General features: G+C 60.8%; 1 protein-coding gene across 1 annotated transcript in view; it reads right to left on the bottom strand.

The window, feature by feature from the left end:
- Positions 1–7,263: 7,263 nt before the first annotated feature.
- ATP9B (ATPase phospholipid transporting 9B (putative)) overlaps positions 7,264–15,186 on the bottom strand; it is a 153,259-nt gene continuing 145,336 nt past the window's right edge. Inside the window, exons 22-29 of the mRNA XM_065932271.1 lie at positions 14,219–14,363; positions 14,015–14,079; positions 13,262–13,417; positions 12,920–12,984; positions 10,736–10,844; positions 10,468–10,525; positions 9,649–9,852; positions 7,264–7,783 (exon numbers count right to left, since the gene is read on the bottom strand). Coding sequence (XP_065788343.1) covers positions 7,647–7,783; positions 9,649–9,852; positions 10,468–10,525; positions 10,736–10,844; positions 12,920–12,984; positions 13,262–13,417; positions 14,015–14,079; positions 14,219–14,363 — 939 coding nt within the window. The 3' untranslated portion in view covers positions 7,264–7,646. The remainder of the gene's footprint in view (positions 7,784–9,648; positions 9,853–10,467; positions 10,526–10,735; positions 10,845–12,919; positions 12,985–13,261; positions 13,418–14,014; positions 14,080–14,218; positions 14,364–15,186) is intronic.

Consider the following 15,186-nt stretch of genomic DNA (forward strand, 5'->3'; position numbering starts at 1 on the left):
ACTATCGCTGCAGCATTGCCTTTCCCTTCCTCCCATCAGCTTCTGTGGCATATATTCTGGGCCTCTGTGGTCAGATGCACATATATTTATAATTTTTACGTCTTCCTGATGGATGGGCCCTGTAATCGTTATGAAACATCCCTCTTTGTTTAATGACATTTTTTGTGTGTTAAAATCTATTTTATCTGACATTCATACAGCCATTCCAGCTTCCCGAACTTGTTCTTTGCTTAATATATATTTTTCCACTTTAGTCCACTTGTGAGTCTAAAGTGCACCTACTGTAGCCGGGTTCAGGTTGGATCACGTTTTCTTTTAATCAGTTTGTTAAATCCATTCACATTTAATGTTAGTATTGATATCATTGGATTTATATCTGCCATTTCATTTTTCTTGTTTTCTATTTTCCTCCTGTTGGTTTGTTCCTCTATTCCTCCTTTATTGCTTTCTTTATGTTAAGTGAATGTTTTCTAAAGTAGCAAAATGAATTCTTTAGTGCTTTTTACCCCTTTTAAAGTTATTTCTTTAACGGTTGTCCTAGGATTTACTACACACATATTAACATCACAATCAGCTTCAAATACCTAGTAGCTTAATTTTAGTGACATACATAACCATTAATCCTATGTGGGTTCATTCCTTTCTCCTCTTTTTATGATAATATGTTAACAAATGGTGATGCTGCAGACCCAGCGGGGGCTCTAGTGTTCCTTTACCACCTGCAGGCGGTCCCTTCCTCCCAGCTGTTTCACCCACTTCCTTGGTTCTGGTGAAAATATTACACATGTCTTATATTTCCACTAATTATAGGCCTGACATTACATTATATCTGTATTATTTTATACAATTGCTTTTTAAACCAGTTATTGGAACAAAGGAGGAAAATATACATTTGTACTGCTTCATAAAATGACGTACTTATCTTTAACAGCGCTGTTTATTCATGCGGCTTCAGTGTCTGTCTGGGGTCACGCGCTTTCCGCCTGAAGAACTTCCTTTATTTCTTGTAAGTTGGGTCTGCCAGCAGCAAGTTCTCAGTGTTTATCTGGGAAAGTCTTCATTTCACCCTCACTTTTGAAAGGTAGTTTTGCTAAGTATCGGATTCTTGGTTTGCAGTGTTTTCCTCTGAGTACTCCCGTGTGTTGCCCACTGTTTTCCAGCCTGGGAAGTCTCCCCTGGGGCAGGTGAAGTGACCTTGGGATGTTCGCCTTGTCTGCAACCCTCAGTGCTCTCATGGTGATGCAGGGTGAGGTCGTCTCCATTGAAGGGGTGGCCAGAGGCGGATTCCTGGGCCCACCCAAGACCCCGCCTGTGGGCTCCTCACCTGGGAGGGGCTGCCTCCCCTCTGCCGCTCCGCGTCTGCTTTGCTGTGGACTCAGCCGCAGCTGGGACCCCAGGCCGCACCAGAACCCCAGCTGGCCCCGGGGTCTGTCCTGCTCTGCAAGGCCCACGAGGGCCTGGCGGCCTCCGAGGCGGACGCAGGTGGGGCGAGGATGCCCCGCAGAGCAGAGTCCTCACGGTTCCCCTCCGTCCTCTTGAGGGATCCCACGTGGGCTCCTGCTGCCCTGGGCCCCTCCCGGCAGCCTCAGGCCAGGCCTGTGTTTCTGAGAGCTGAGGGCGTGTGGAGCCAGTGGGCACTCCACACTCACGGTGTCTGGGCATCTGCTCTGGCCACCGACCTGGCTGGAGGGAACTAGGGTCCTCCTCTGCTTTCTGGCAAGCTTCAGAGTTTGCACCTGTGAGCTCACTATGCTGTACTTTTGCAGAATGGTAACAGTAACAGTTTTCTGATGGCAGCCCAAGGCCAGCAGTTTTCCATCCCAGTCTCCGGCTGAGGTTGGCTGGGTGGGGGGTGCTCTGGATCCCTTTATTGTTCTAATTGGCTTTGGTTTTGCACACAGTGTTTTCAGGGGGGGTGAGCATAGGACCCCGGGCACAGGCCAGCGCCCCCTCCCCGGCCCATGGCTCTGGCCCAGCGTGGGAAGAGATGGAATCCACCCATGGCTTGGGTCTGCCGAGCTTCCCAAACTATTTTTAAAGTGTTTTTGGTTCAATAAAGCTCTAAACAAGTTTTGCCAGGCACTTTTTCCATTAATTTTTAAACCGGAGTGAATTTCAAGGGAAATTTAATCCATGTGCTTCTGATTCATTTACACTTAACTCATGGAGATGCCGCGTTGAACTGTTTGATGTTGAAGCAGAAGGCAGCTTTTTACAAGCCCGCTTGGCCTTTTTTCCTTCTTGGAAACAGGAAGTGGCATCTTGCCAAAGTGTAAATGGACGGGAACCCTCAGGGAAGATGCTGTTTCAAGCCCACACCCTAGAGCCTGGGGCTGTGGCAGGGCTGGGCTGTGGGGTCCCAGGAGCTGGCAGCGGGGGCTCCAGGCAGGGGCCATGGGCTCAATGCCCCCGCACACCCCCAGGCTTCCCTGCATTTGGGCCTCTGGTGACCAGACAGCAAGAGACCCTATGCTGTACTTGTCTGCTTACAACTGGTGTGGACACATGCAACACAGTTCACTGACAACACACAACACAGTTCACTGTTAACACATGCAACTGTCAACACACAACACAGTTCACTGTCAACACATGCCACACAGTTCACTGTCAACACACACAAGTTCAGTCAACACACGCAACACAGTTCACTGTCAACACACGCAACACAGTTCACTGTCAACACACGCAACACAGTTCCCTGTCAACATACAACACAGTTCACTGTCAACACACGCAACACAGTTCACTGTCAACATACAACACAGTTCACTGTCAACACACGCAACACAGTTCACTGTCAACATACAACACAGTTCACTGTCAACATACAACACAGTTCACTGTCAACACACGCAACACAGTTCACTGTCAACACATACAACACAGTTCACTATGGAAACAATGTGTGTGCTTCACTGGCATCAAGTACGTGCATAGTGACCATTGTCTGCAGAAAGCTCTCATCTTCTCAAGCCAGCATGCGGCCCCTGAGGACTACTAGCCCCACCCCTGCCCACTGCCCCTGTCTTCGAACTTGCATGCTAAGCTAAGCCCAGGCCCCTGTGTGAGTGGAATCACTCAGTATTTGTACTTTTAGAACGGCTGTTTCACTCGGCAACACGTCCTCGAAGTTCATCCGGGTTGTTCCCGGCCAGCGCTCCTCCCTGTTGAGGCTGACTCAGAACCCATCGTGGGCAGGGACCTGCTTCCCTCCCTGCTTGTCCGTGGAAGGGCGTTTGCGTTGAGTGCACCTTCCCACTGTCAGGAAGGCGCTGGCCTGAGCATGGGTGCAGGTGCCCCTCTAGGGGCCTCCCTCTGGCCTCTGAGTGACTGGCCCCTTCAGGGGGTCTCTGGCCTACATGCTCCAAGTCAGGCTCCTCCAGGGACCCACAGCCCATGCTCGCTCTGTCAATGGCACTGCGGTGGCTGCTCTGGGCAGGTGCTACCAATGTCCTGGAGGATGTGAGACCTCCCAGCTGGCGGCCTCACACGCCTCGGGTCTCTCATCCCTGCTGGCAACGGCTCTGTAACCGGGCCCGCCCCTCATCACTGCTGTTTAACGATGCATGGACCCGCAACCTCATGTGGTTCTTGTGCAGTGTCCTCCGGATCTGGCCATATGGGGCCCCGAGCTGTGGGTGGTCCCTCCTAGGCAGTGTGACGGGGGGCTCTGGACGCCCCAGGTCCCAGGGCAGCAGCGGGAGGTCTGCAGCCGAGTGGCTCACCCTCCAGCCTGGCAGCTGTGGTTACCGAAATGCCTTTAGGTCCCCCCCAAACTTCCCAGCTGGGCACCCACCGAGCGTCCACCTTCCTGTTTCCTCCTGAGGACCCGGGGGGCCCCTGACCGAGGGCAGAGTGTCCTGCTGAATGTTAGGGTCGCGTGGTGGGGTGTCGGGGTCTGCGTCGCTGACCACACTGGGCGTCCTTCCCCCGTAGAGGCCGTTCAGCTTCTGAGCACCTCGTCCAGATCCAACCAGCCTGAGCCCAGTCCCACGGTCCCGGTGCCCCCCCACACCCTCCCCCACCTGTCCGCCATCTGCCCCTCGTGAGGGCATTCAGATGGGAAGGGGTGGCAGCAGTCAGGATGTCCCAGCAATTGTGGGGGCGGAGCCTGCGGCCTGGCATGTGTGCCTGTGGAGGGTGCCTGGTGGCGGGCAGGAGGGTCCCAGCACCCAGGCCTTGCTAGTGAAGGAGGCCACCCGCAGGGTTGTGGGGGCAGCCCCTCATGTCCTGGGAGGTCCCAGTGACAGGCTACTCTCCCAGAGGTGGTTGGTGGTGGCGGGGGTTGCAGGGCCAGATGGGGACCCCACAAACCTGCACCCGGCTTGGGCTCCACGGGTGTGGGGACCTCAGGGCTCGCTGAGAACAGCTGAGGGGAGCAGCGGGAGGCTCCCTCCCCAGAGTCCCTGACACGCCCTCAGGGTCCTTGGCATTGGCACTGTGACTCCTGAACCGAGCCAGGTCCATCCAGTCCACTGAGCGTGGGCGCCTTGCCCCCTGGCACCCCCAAAGTGAGGCCAGAGCTTCCTCCAGGACTGGCCTGGCCCTGCGCTCAGGGGGCGAGTGTGTCGGGGGCGAGTCCATCTGCTCTGTGACTTCGGACACGGGGAGCTGCCCAGCTGGAGCGGGGGCCTCACGGGACTCTGGGGCCAGGAGGCTGTGTCCCAGTCGGTGCGATGTCACCCCAGTGAGGGGAGTGGGCCTGGGGGTGCAGCTGCCTTCCGCTCCTGTTTGGGGAAAGCAGTAAGAAGCACACTACCCCTTCTCCGTGGGCAAGACCCCAAAGGCGTCATCATGACTGCAGCCTCAAGACACTCAGAAGAACCATTCTCCTTGGTGGCGACAGTCAGGGCTGCTCGGGGTGAGTATGTCAGGGCCAAGTGGACGCCCGTGTGGCCAGCACCCCCTGCAGTTGTGCCCAGAAGCCCTCGACCGTCTAAAGTGTGAGGCTCCCCGCCGCTGCTCAGGAGTCTGGCTTCTCTCAGAGCCGGCTCGCCGGGGGTGGGTGACTGGGCCAGGTGCTGGGCAAGGGACGTGAGGACGCAGCCCAGACCCGACACCGGCCTCATCATAGAATCAGAGCCGCGTCGGCTCGGCCGGCTGGCCTCTGTACCTCCAGGTCGGAAAGAGCCTGGGAGCCCTGAAGCGATGTTAGGTCACTTTGAACAAACAGCATCCAGGCTTCAGTGACCCCTGCGCAGCGCCCGAGACCGCGGGATGTGGGCTCAGACCTGACAAGGCCGTCCCGGATGGCCCCCCTCCCCACCGGTGACATGGACGCAGACACGCGGGGGCTGTGGGGAGACAGCGGGGGCCAGAGGGGCCAGCCCAGAACCGGGGTGGACTCTGTCCCTGCATTTATGGGCGCGCCTCTGGGCCCAGCTCCGCAGGCCGTATCTTGGGCCGCATGGGTCAGGGCCCCGGGCTCTCACGGGCCTGCCCGGGAGGACTCCTCTGGCTCTGCCGGCCGTGGGTGCGGGCTGCGTGACCAGGGCAGGGGCTCCGCTGCCCAGGGACCCGAGGCCCTGCCCCCAGCCCCCTCCTCTGCTTCCCTCGCTGCTCAGAGGCCGTGGCCGCCCTCAGCTCTCCCTTCAGCCCTAACCGGCCACCCGGCCGATGGGTGGACGCAGACCTCTGAGGGGCCTGAACAGGGTCCAGATGGACAACCAATGTGGGCCCAGACTCTCCTTGGGAGCTCTGACCTCCTGAGAAGAACCACCGCGGCTCGTGGCCCCCGGCAGAGCATCCTGTGATCTGGGCCGGGGAGTGCCCGCCTGACCCCGTCACCCTGGCTCAGACCCCGCCAGGGCCACGGCAGCTGCTCGCCCAGTTAGCAGAGGGGACGGAGGGGTCGGGCAGGGACTCGGGGGCCCCTCCCCGCACTGGCCTCCCTGAGCCGGGCGGGCCCCCAACCCTGAAGACAGCGGGGCTGGGCTGTGGAAGGGGCTGGGGTCAGCCTTTCCCTGCGGCAGCCATGGAGCCCAGGCCTGGGAACTGGCTTGAAGAGCAGGGAGGGACTCTGGCTTTACAATCGCGTGGCTGAGAGACTCGGAAAATTCTGCTTTTAGGAAGAGGGTACAAGATCTCGGTCCTCCTGGGCCCCAGGGTTCTGCCCACCCAGAGTCTCCCGGCCACCAGGAGGGTGGCGGGCCCCGGGGCTGCGGGCGGGGTCATCCCGGGAGAACCAGGAGGTGTTGCCTGCACTTTACCATGAAGGGGGCCCTGGGCCCCGTCTAGAGTGGATGCCGCGTGGACAATGAGGCCCATGCATGAAGGCGGCGAACGCACGGAGAATCCAGCCCAGACCGCTGACAGACCCCAAGAGCCCGAAAGTTGGGCCGACAGCTATGGCTGCATTCCTTAGCTTCTAGCGCCACCTGCTGGAGCCCCCCGGAATTACACCTGCTCTGCGCAGAGCAGAATTACAGAATTACACCTGCTTTCTCACCCCGAGCCCAGCCAGGCACGGCCCGCTGAGGGGCTCTGGGATCACAGGGAGCGACCACCGCACCGCCACCTAAGGACGCAAACCAGTGCCACCTGCCTGTCGTGTGGGGCCCTTCCCGGCAGCTTGGGACAAGCCCCCCACCTGGGATGGGGACACCAGGAACCGTCTGGACTGGGGGTCAGGCCAGGGTTTAGCGGGAAGTCGGGAAGCACCGTGCTTGTGTGGATGGCCAGCTTCCCTGAGTCTAAAAGCTCCAGCGAAAAGGGCTTTCAGGAGAGCCTGCAGAGCGCACCCACCCAGCAGCAGTGGGGCAGCCTCCCCGGGACCCCAGGGTCTGCCTGTTGGGGGCCACAGGACTGTTTGCCGAGTGAGGGGCTGAGTGTGCGAGGGGCCTCTGACTGACGGCCTTTCCTGTGGGGACCTGGCCAGGGACCAGAGTGAGCAGCCGGGGGTCACTCGTCCTCCCTGGGATCCAGCCCTGGGCAGCAGTCACACCAAGGGTCCCAGCACACGCCACCAAGAAGTGCCCTTTGAACGAAAGGACTTGGAGGACAGCCTGGAGGAGGAAGCGCTCTCCCACGGAAACATCGGCGAGGGGTCCACAGACCGCCCAAGCACCAGGAGCCAGAAGCAGACACGGACACGGGCGAAAGTGCGCTATAAACACCAGAAGGACGGGAAGAGGTGAACTAACAGCAGAGCCTCGGGACACGCATGTAGCTGCCATGGTCATGAAGAGGCTGTGCGGGCGCCCAGGACTGGGGTGTGCCTGCGGGAGGCGCAGGGAAGGTGTGGCAGACACGGCCTGGACAGAACGAAGGCTTTATTCTGGTGAAGAGGGGCGACTCTGTTATGACATCAAAGAAAGAGCCTGAATGTTAGTTGGGAAGTTGCAGGACAGTAAATAAACTGTCGTTTCAGTTCCCAGAACAGCAGAGAACGATGGTGCTTTACAGTAACGGCTCATATTCATGGAATCTCAAGCTGGTGCTACATGGAAATTAAACTTTGAGAAACAACAAAAAGGGGACGAAAGGAAATCCAGCCCCAAGAGGACAAGGGGGGAAGTCCATGGTTCCTAGGCAGGACGTCCACGGCGCCTGGCTGGGCCGCCTGGGCCCTTCTGGCCTCACACGCTCTCAGCAGCTGTGGCACTCTGGACATGACGGCCACCAGCCGAAGGTGCGGGGAGGGGCTAGGAGGAGAGCTTGGAGTAGCTGGGCGGGGACAGCTTCCGCTTCAAGTACTTCAGGACATAGAGAGGGAGGCAGCTGACCACCGTGATGGCTGACACTTTCCACACGAAGGTCACAGTCGTGATAAAGGCAACGTCTGTGGGAGAGAAAGCCCGAACAGGTCTCAGGGTGCTGGGGTTGTGGCCCCCCTCCACCTGCACCCAGGTTACCACAGAGGCGGGCCTGGCAGAACCTTGGGGTCCCTGTGAAGGCACTGTTCTGCCTGCACCCGGTGAGGGGCTCCCAACAGGAGGCACAAACCCCGTGTTCAGGGGCAGACGCACGCAATGCAGCCTGTGGTGGGTTGGACCCGCCGGGCCTGTGTGGAATCAGCAATCTGTCCCTGCGAGCCTGCCCCCATGGGTCCTGCTGTCCCTTCCCAGGGGACGCGCCAGGCCGACCTCTGGCCTGGCGGAAGGCTGTCCTGATGCTGCCGGGGAGAGCCGCGTGGAAACCTGGCCATGCGGTCACCTTCAGGACGCGGCAACCCTGCAGGCTGTGGGCAAAGCTGCCTGTAGAACCACGGACAGCGTGTGGCCCGGGAAGCAGAGGCCCGGTCTGTGCAGGGCTCACGGGGCCTGGGCAGTGTGGGCACGTCGTGAAAACCCGGCTCAAGCACAACAAACTGGAGGCCTGGTGCTGCGTGCGAGACGGCCCGGACGCTCGTGGGGGGCACGTGACACCAGCCCGTGCCCTCTGACGAGTGCAGGACCCGGGCCCTGGGCCCAGGAGGCGCCTCTGGAAGTGGATCAGGCCAGACTGTCTCCGGGGAAGGGCCCGAGGCAAACGTCTCCCAGACGGGGGACGGGGCTCTCCTCAGTCAGACGTCTCCAGCAACGGCGTTCGGCTACCTGTCTACACTCAAAAGAAGTGACTTAGCTTCGCCCACTTGAGAAAGCACTGAAAGACCCAGACCATACCTGTTCTCTGGGAACCACGGCTCCCCCTGGGGCTCAGTCCCAGATTCAGTTTCTGCGCTGGGCGTCCCCCCTGTGCTCTGCGCCCCGCATCCTGTCCTCTGTCCTCTGTGCCTGCGTCCTGTCCTCTGTCCTCTCTGCCCCGCGGCCTGTCCTCTGTGCCCGCGTCCTGTCCTTTGTCCTCTGTGCCCCGCGGCCTGTCCTCTGTGCCCGCGTCCTGTCCTCTGTCCTCTGTGCCCCGCGGCCTGTCCTCTGTGCCCGCGTCCTGTCCTCTGTCTTCTGTGCCCCGCGTCCTGTCCTCTGTCCTCTGTGCCCGCGTCCTGTCCTCTGTGCCCCGCGTCCTGTCCTCTGTCCTCTGTGCCCGCGTCCTGTCCTCTGCGTCCCACGTCCTGTCCTCTGTTCTCTGCGCCCGCGTCCTGTCCTCTGTCCTCTGTGCCCGCGTCCTGTCCTCTGCGCCCCGCGTCCTGTCCTCTGTCCTCTGTGCCCGCGTCTTGTCCTCTGTGCCCGCATCCTGTCCTCTGTCCTCTGTGCCCCGCGTCCTGTCTTCTGTCCTCCGTGCCCCACATCCTGTCCTCTGTCCTCCGTGCCCGCGTCCTGTCCTCTGCGCCCCGCATCCTGTCCTTTGTCTGCGCCCCGCGTCCTGTCCTGTTCTCTGCGCCCGCGTCCTGTCCTCTGACCTCTTCCCCCGCGTCCTGTCCTCTGTCCTCTGCACCACACGTTCTGTCCTCTGCGCCCCGCATCCTGTCCTCTGTACCCCATGTTCTGTTCTTCACGCACACACTTGGGGGGTGGGGGTGGGTGTGTGGACCCCGCCTTGAGAGCCTCAGCACTTCCAGAAGGAAGAGGACCAAGGAGACAGTGCCTGTGGGAAGCTCAGCCCAGCTCTGGGCATCACTACACAGAGTTCCATCTTCCCGCAAACTGAGCTGTGTGCTGTGAAGCTGTCTGCAATCAGTATCGAAGATCAGGCAGCACAAGCAACAATAAAAACATGTAAAAACCAGGAGGAGACAGTTATTCAGAAAACAACTCCATGGTAACTTACCAAAATACTCATTGAGGAAAGCGAGCGAGGCCATGTAGCAGCCAAGGCTGAGCAGCTCGGCCACGACCATGAGCCAGTGCCATGTCCTCACGGTCAGCGCCACCATCAGCAGCTCCGTGAGCACCAGGGCCGTGAAGGAGATGGCCACCACGTGCACGAACTCGGACTCGAAGAGCACCAGCGCCCCGAACATGAGGATGCCACCTGGGAGAGAGCACAGCCTTCCGCTGTGGGTTGGCAGCGGCGTCACCGTGAGGCTGCTGCTAATAGACAGACCGCGCCGACAGACACGGGCCTGCGCAGCCTGGGGGGCTACGTGGCGCCGCATGGACACTCTGGACGTGCAGCGGTTGCAGAATGTGGGGAGCCCTGCCTCCCCAGCTGGTGATCACACCTGGTGTTCCCTACGGGGTCCAGCCACGGCCCACACTCTCCACGGGCACCTGTTTCTCTGGGATGCCACGAGGGCTCCTTCCAACTACAGGATCCCCATCTCGCCACCTCCTGCCACCACACCAAGAAAGCAAGCTACTGTGTGGGCTAGACGCTGTCATAAGGGCTGATTACATTTTTCAAAATTGTCATTTCTTTAAAACCAGGTTGGTCTTTAGGTGACCTGGACCAGTAAGAAATGCCAGCCCACGCTATGCTGGGAAGGGGCCTGCTGGGCCAGCTGCTGGAGATCGATTCACAAGATAAACAGAAGGTGATCTTCAACCGCAGACAAAATGTGGAGCCTGGGGAATTTAACCAGCAGGCAGAACACCACTGCTAACAGAAGGCAGGGAGGCTTCAGCTCAGGAGAGGGGTCCGCCTTACCTTGGTAAATGCTGACCAGGACCCAGATGAGGAAGGTCTTGAAGGACAAGGATCGCCCCTGGAGAGACAGGGGAGCAGCTCTATCAATGGAGCAGCACACGTCTCCCAGCGGCCGCGTGCGAGTACCTGTGAAGACCCCAGGCCCCCGGCCCACCCAGGTACGAACCTGGCAGCTCCAGGGGACAGGAGGTGGCCCCGCCCTCCTCACAAGCACAGTTTTACGCAGAGCATTGCAGCTGCCCCCCTCCCTGGGTCTAGCGGGCCGCACCTTGGTGAGGTCCTTGTACAGCTCCGGGTAGAGCATGGCCATCTCCGGTTTCACATCCTGGTCCAGCACCAGTGAGAACACGGGGAACATGGTGTAGACAGTCGCGTACCTGAAGGAGAGCAGGGAGGTGACCCCAGGAGCACACCCCTTTCACCAGAGGCCAAAGTCAAACCCTAAACAAAACAAAAACAAGTTGGCAACAGAGCAGAATCTGTCCTAAAGCACTGGAGCGAGGCCTACAAGCCACAATGCTCACAGGCATCGGAATCCAAACTTTCGGTTTTAATTAAAGCTTTTTAATTAAAACTTTGAGACTGCTCCAGACGTCAGTAGAGTTATCACAGAAAACCCAGACAGACCCCAAGGAGCCGTTAGCTAGCTTCCCCCAGTGGCCGCATCTCCAGAACTGCAGTCAGTCTCAGCCTGGGAGGCCACTGGGGGCCCTGGAGCCCGCCTGTCTCCTGCTGCCCCGCCGACCCCCTGGCGACTGTTCTCCATGTCACAACCACTATCCCTGACGGCGACAGGCTGGCGTTACACAGTGGGCGCCGGGGGTCTGGCCTCTCGCTCAGCTGGTCCCCGGTCCCCGGTTCTGGGCAGGGCAGTTCCGCAACCCCTTCTCTGCAGTGCGCCTATGTCAGCCCGTTCCTGGTTGTTACTAACACATTAAAGCTGCTACAGACTGCACAGCGTTTTTTTCCTCTGTAAAAATAAGTGTCACTTATTTCAGACGGGGGTGTCAGCTGGGTCTGGAGGTCCAGGGGTGCAGGCAGCTGTGTACTTTGTTTAAGAAGAAGTCACTGAGCTCGCCACAGTGCCCAACGCCATGCCACTGCACGCCACCCGTGAGAAGCCGGGCCTCCGATTCCTCACCAGAGTGTGCTTTGGCCACACGGGCGGCAGCCCTCCAAAAGGTCGGGGCGGGGGGGTGGGGGGCGCACGGCGGTTGAAATACGTGCTTCCTGGGGGTGACAACACCGACCCCCTCGCCATGGGCTGCTCTGCCGTCTCCTGACCCGCAGCGTCCCCACCGCGCCCTCCACGCGTCTGTCTGCTGTCCAGTTGGCTCCAGACTCCACTTACAGGGTCAGCCTCTGATTCCTGCATCAGGCTTGACGGGCACAGGCTCTCTGCTGTCCTCAAAACCTCTAAAGACTGTTGCTTGTCTCCTTAGCACTCGGGCCCAGAGGCCGAGGCGCCCAGGCTGAGCCTGGCCCACACCCTGCAGGGCCGACAAGCCTAGCCCAGGCTCCATGCCCCTGGCGACCCTCACATCCGGGCCTGAGAAGGCTGTTTTTCTAAAGTGTGTCCATGAAAACCCTTATTTTTATGTCAGAAGCTTCTCTAGCTTTTTGACCAAATTAAGGAAAAGATCATCACCACCGCTATGACCAACTGACTCTGCTGAGGGTGGTCTCCGGTGGGCGGTTGGTTGGCTGACCTCCTCCAGGGCCACAGCCCCCTCCTGCCAGCTTGCCCCGCCCCAAGTCCCGAGCCCCCTCCGGCACCCAGGCCAGGCCACCCGCATGGACCTCGGGTCTGCCCCTCGCAGCCCAAGCCTTCGTCCCTGGGCTGCAGGGACACGACTCAGTGGATCTTCTGAGTCAGCTGCTGGGCGTCACGGCTTCGCAGGACCGTGCTAAACAGAGGAGGGGTCTTCCTGTAGCGACAGGCACACAGGGAGGTGAGGGCCGTCGGGCCAAAGGTTTACTCTGTTTCTGGGCTGCTTTCCCACTGTGCGCTCCAGCCGGGAGCTGTAGAGGCCCTGGAGCCCCCTTCTTGCCAACACCTAGTGAGGCCTGTGTTCTTAACTCAGCTGTGCTCCCCCGGGAGGCTTCCTGGCTGTCCCATGATGTCAGGCCTGTCCCAGCGCTGTCTGCCCCTGCTGTCTTTGCCGCTAACTTCACGTCCTGCCAGAAAGAACCGTGTCTGGCCTGGAGAATGTGGGCCCCAGGAAGGGGCTGCCCTGCTCCGACACAGTGTAGCTTCCCCAGGAAACCAGTTTCTAAGGAGAACAGGTGACAGCGGGATCGCCAGGGGACAGAGAGGGGCCGCCTCCCACGCTCACGTGTGTGATTGTCCTGACGCTGACCATGCAGGAACTGCTCCAGCTACAGCCCCCCAGGTTCCCGGGACCCATCTTCCCGATGTACGGCCGCTGCGTGTGCTGGACGGTCCACTTACCCGACCATGAGGAAGCCCTGGTACAGAGGGACCGACGCGAAGTAGAAGACGGAGGAGAACACGGCCTGGAGGGAAAGAGCAGTGACGCAGTCCCTGTTCTGGCGCTCAGAACACGAGGCACCAGAGGAGCCACGGCCCACCGTCCTCTAGGCGGGCGGGGGCGGGGTCGGGAGGGGTGCTGGGAGTGGGCAGGGCCGGGGGCGAGGATTGGGTGGGGTTGGAGGCGGGGATTGGGGTGGGGTTGGAGGCGGGGATTGGGATGGGACCGGGGGGGTGGGGATTGGGGTGGGGTTGGGGGCGGGGATTGGGGTGGGGCTGGGGGCAGGGCAGGGCCAGGCGCACCTGCATTGTAGAGATGATGAGGCCCCGGTGCATGACGAACTGGCCGAGCGCCGCGGAGCGCTTGTAGCTGCTGCGGCCGTGCACCATGAGCAGGCGGCCGACGTGCTTGAACCGTGTGATGGAGAAGTCGGCTGCCAGCGAGGCCTGCCGCCCCTCCTGCAAGGGCGGGCAGGGTGCTCAGGACCAGCTGAACTCACCGGGCAGCGACACGCTGCTGGGGACTGGCCTGCGGGGCGCGTCCGACCCACAGCTCCTGGGAGCGCAGAGCGGGCGGCACTGTGCGGGGCCCCTGCCCACGGGGAGCCCACTCGGCTGAGGAGCGGCCGCTGCCCCCAGGACCTCGGGAGGGCCCAGCTCCAGCACTGTGGGCGCTCCAGGATCTTAAGCGGGGACCTCGGGCGTCTGCAAGCCAGTCCTCGCAACCTGTCGCCTCAGCTGGAGCCGCCCCACCCACCCCACCACGAGCAGCTGCAGGTTCAGCTGTACCAGACACCCGACTGTGGGCCCAGGAAGCAAAGGGGCTGGGATCCTGTGCGTGCTCCGTCTCTCTGGGTGTTTTCACGTGAGCTCAGAGGACAGACTGGCCCGGGCACCGAGGCGTGGCAGGTCGTGACTGTCCCCACCTGACCTTTAGGGAGCTGCTCCCGCAGGGCGGTGGGCCCTGCCTCGCCCCCCTCCCCCCCCCCATGTGCTGGAGCCCCCCGGGAAAAGGTGCGGAGGGGGGTGGGGGGGTGGGGAAAAGGCTCGCCGCACCTTCCCCTCGATGCCGATCCCGCAGTCTGCCGCCTGGATCATGCTCACATCGTTCCCTCCGTCACCTGAGGCAGGGAACAGAGTGTGAGGGGCGGGGGGCGCCTCCTCACTGACAGCAGACAGGGGTCTGCACCCCAGGTATCACACCAGTGGAGTCCAGCCGGCAGGGAGACAGGGTGCCCACCCCTGTGTGGGGACGCTCACCAATGGCGCAGGTTCGCCGGCCTGTGTGTTGCTGCAGGAGCTTGACGATGTGGGCCTTCTGGGTGGGGGAGCAGCGGCAGCAGACCACGGCCGGGCACTGGCAGGCCAGCTCCACGAACTCGTGCTCATAGTACTTCAGGCAGACCTGGGGGAGGGGCGGGCCCGGGTTCACAGCCAGGGAGAGACAGCAGACGCGCAGCTGGAAGGCCAGGACTCCAGGGCGGCCTCCGACCAGCCCGCCTCCTTGACCGGCTGAAAAGATCTTAGTTTCTGGTCACGTGGAACACTTTGATCCCTAGCTCCCTATCTTGGCTGGGAAAATAAAGATCCCCCAAAGCTGCCTGAAGGCTGTGGGGCCCCACAGCTGAGCTGCACACTCCGAGTCACGGTGGTGGCTCTGCCGTCCAGGCCCCATGTTCCCAGGCAGTTCTGAGGGGCCGCTGAGCAGGCTCGGGAGGTGCAGAGCCCAGCAGCGTGGGCGGCAGGCTCTGTGACCACAGCCGCCAGCCCCTCATGGGTCCACGGGGAGAGCTGGAGACACAGCGCCACTCGTAGGCACGCGGCCACAGAGGGCGCAGCCGTCCCTGCTGCTCCCCTGGGGAAGTGTGAGTGCTGCCCCCACCCTGGCCAGCTGGCCTCAGCGTCCCATTGACAAGGGCTGGGTCACAAGAGGACCCACCACTTCGCCCAGACTCCTAGGAACATCTTCGAGAACCGTGGGCAAGCTGCAGAGGGTGTGGGTGCCTGGCACTCCCTTGTTTGGGTAACTGTGGCCGCCAGGGCCATGAGCAGAGTGAGGAGAGGGGACTGGACAGCTCCATGAGGCGCCCAGCCCACGCGGGGGTCTCCAGGAGCACAGGCTCTCCGGGGTCCCAGGCCCCTGCTGGACGCCTGTGTGTGGGTGAATTTAGATCATGACGTGGGGTTCCAGAGCCAGGACTCGACGGTGGCCACGCTGCTAACACGGA

Source organism: Muntiacus reevesi, chromosome 4, assembly GCF_963930625.1.
Source record: "Muntiacus reevesi chromosome 4, mMunRee1.1, whole genome shotgun sequence".
Lineage (NCBI taxonomy): Eukaryota > Metazoa > Chordata > Mammalia > Artiodactyla > Cervidae > Muntiacus > Muntiacus reevesi.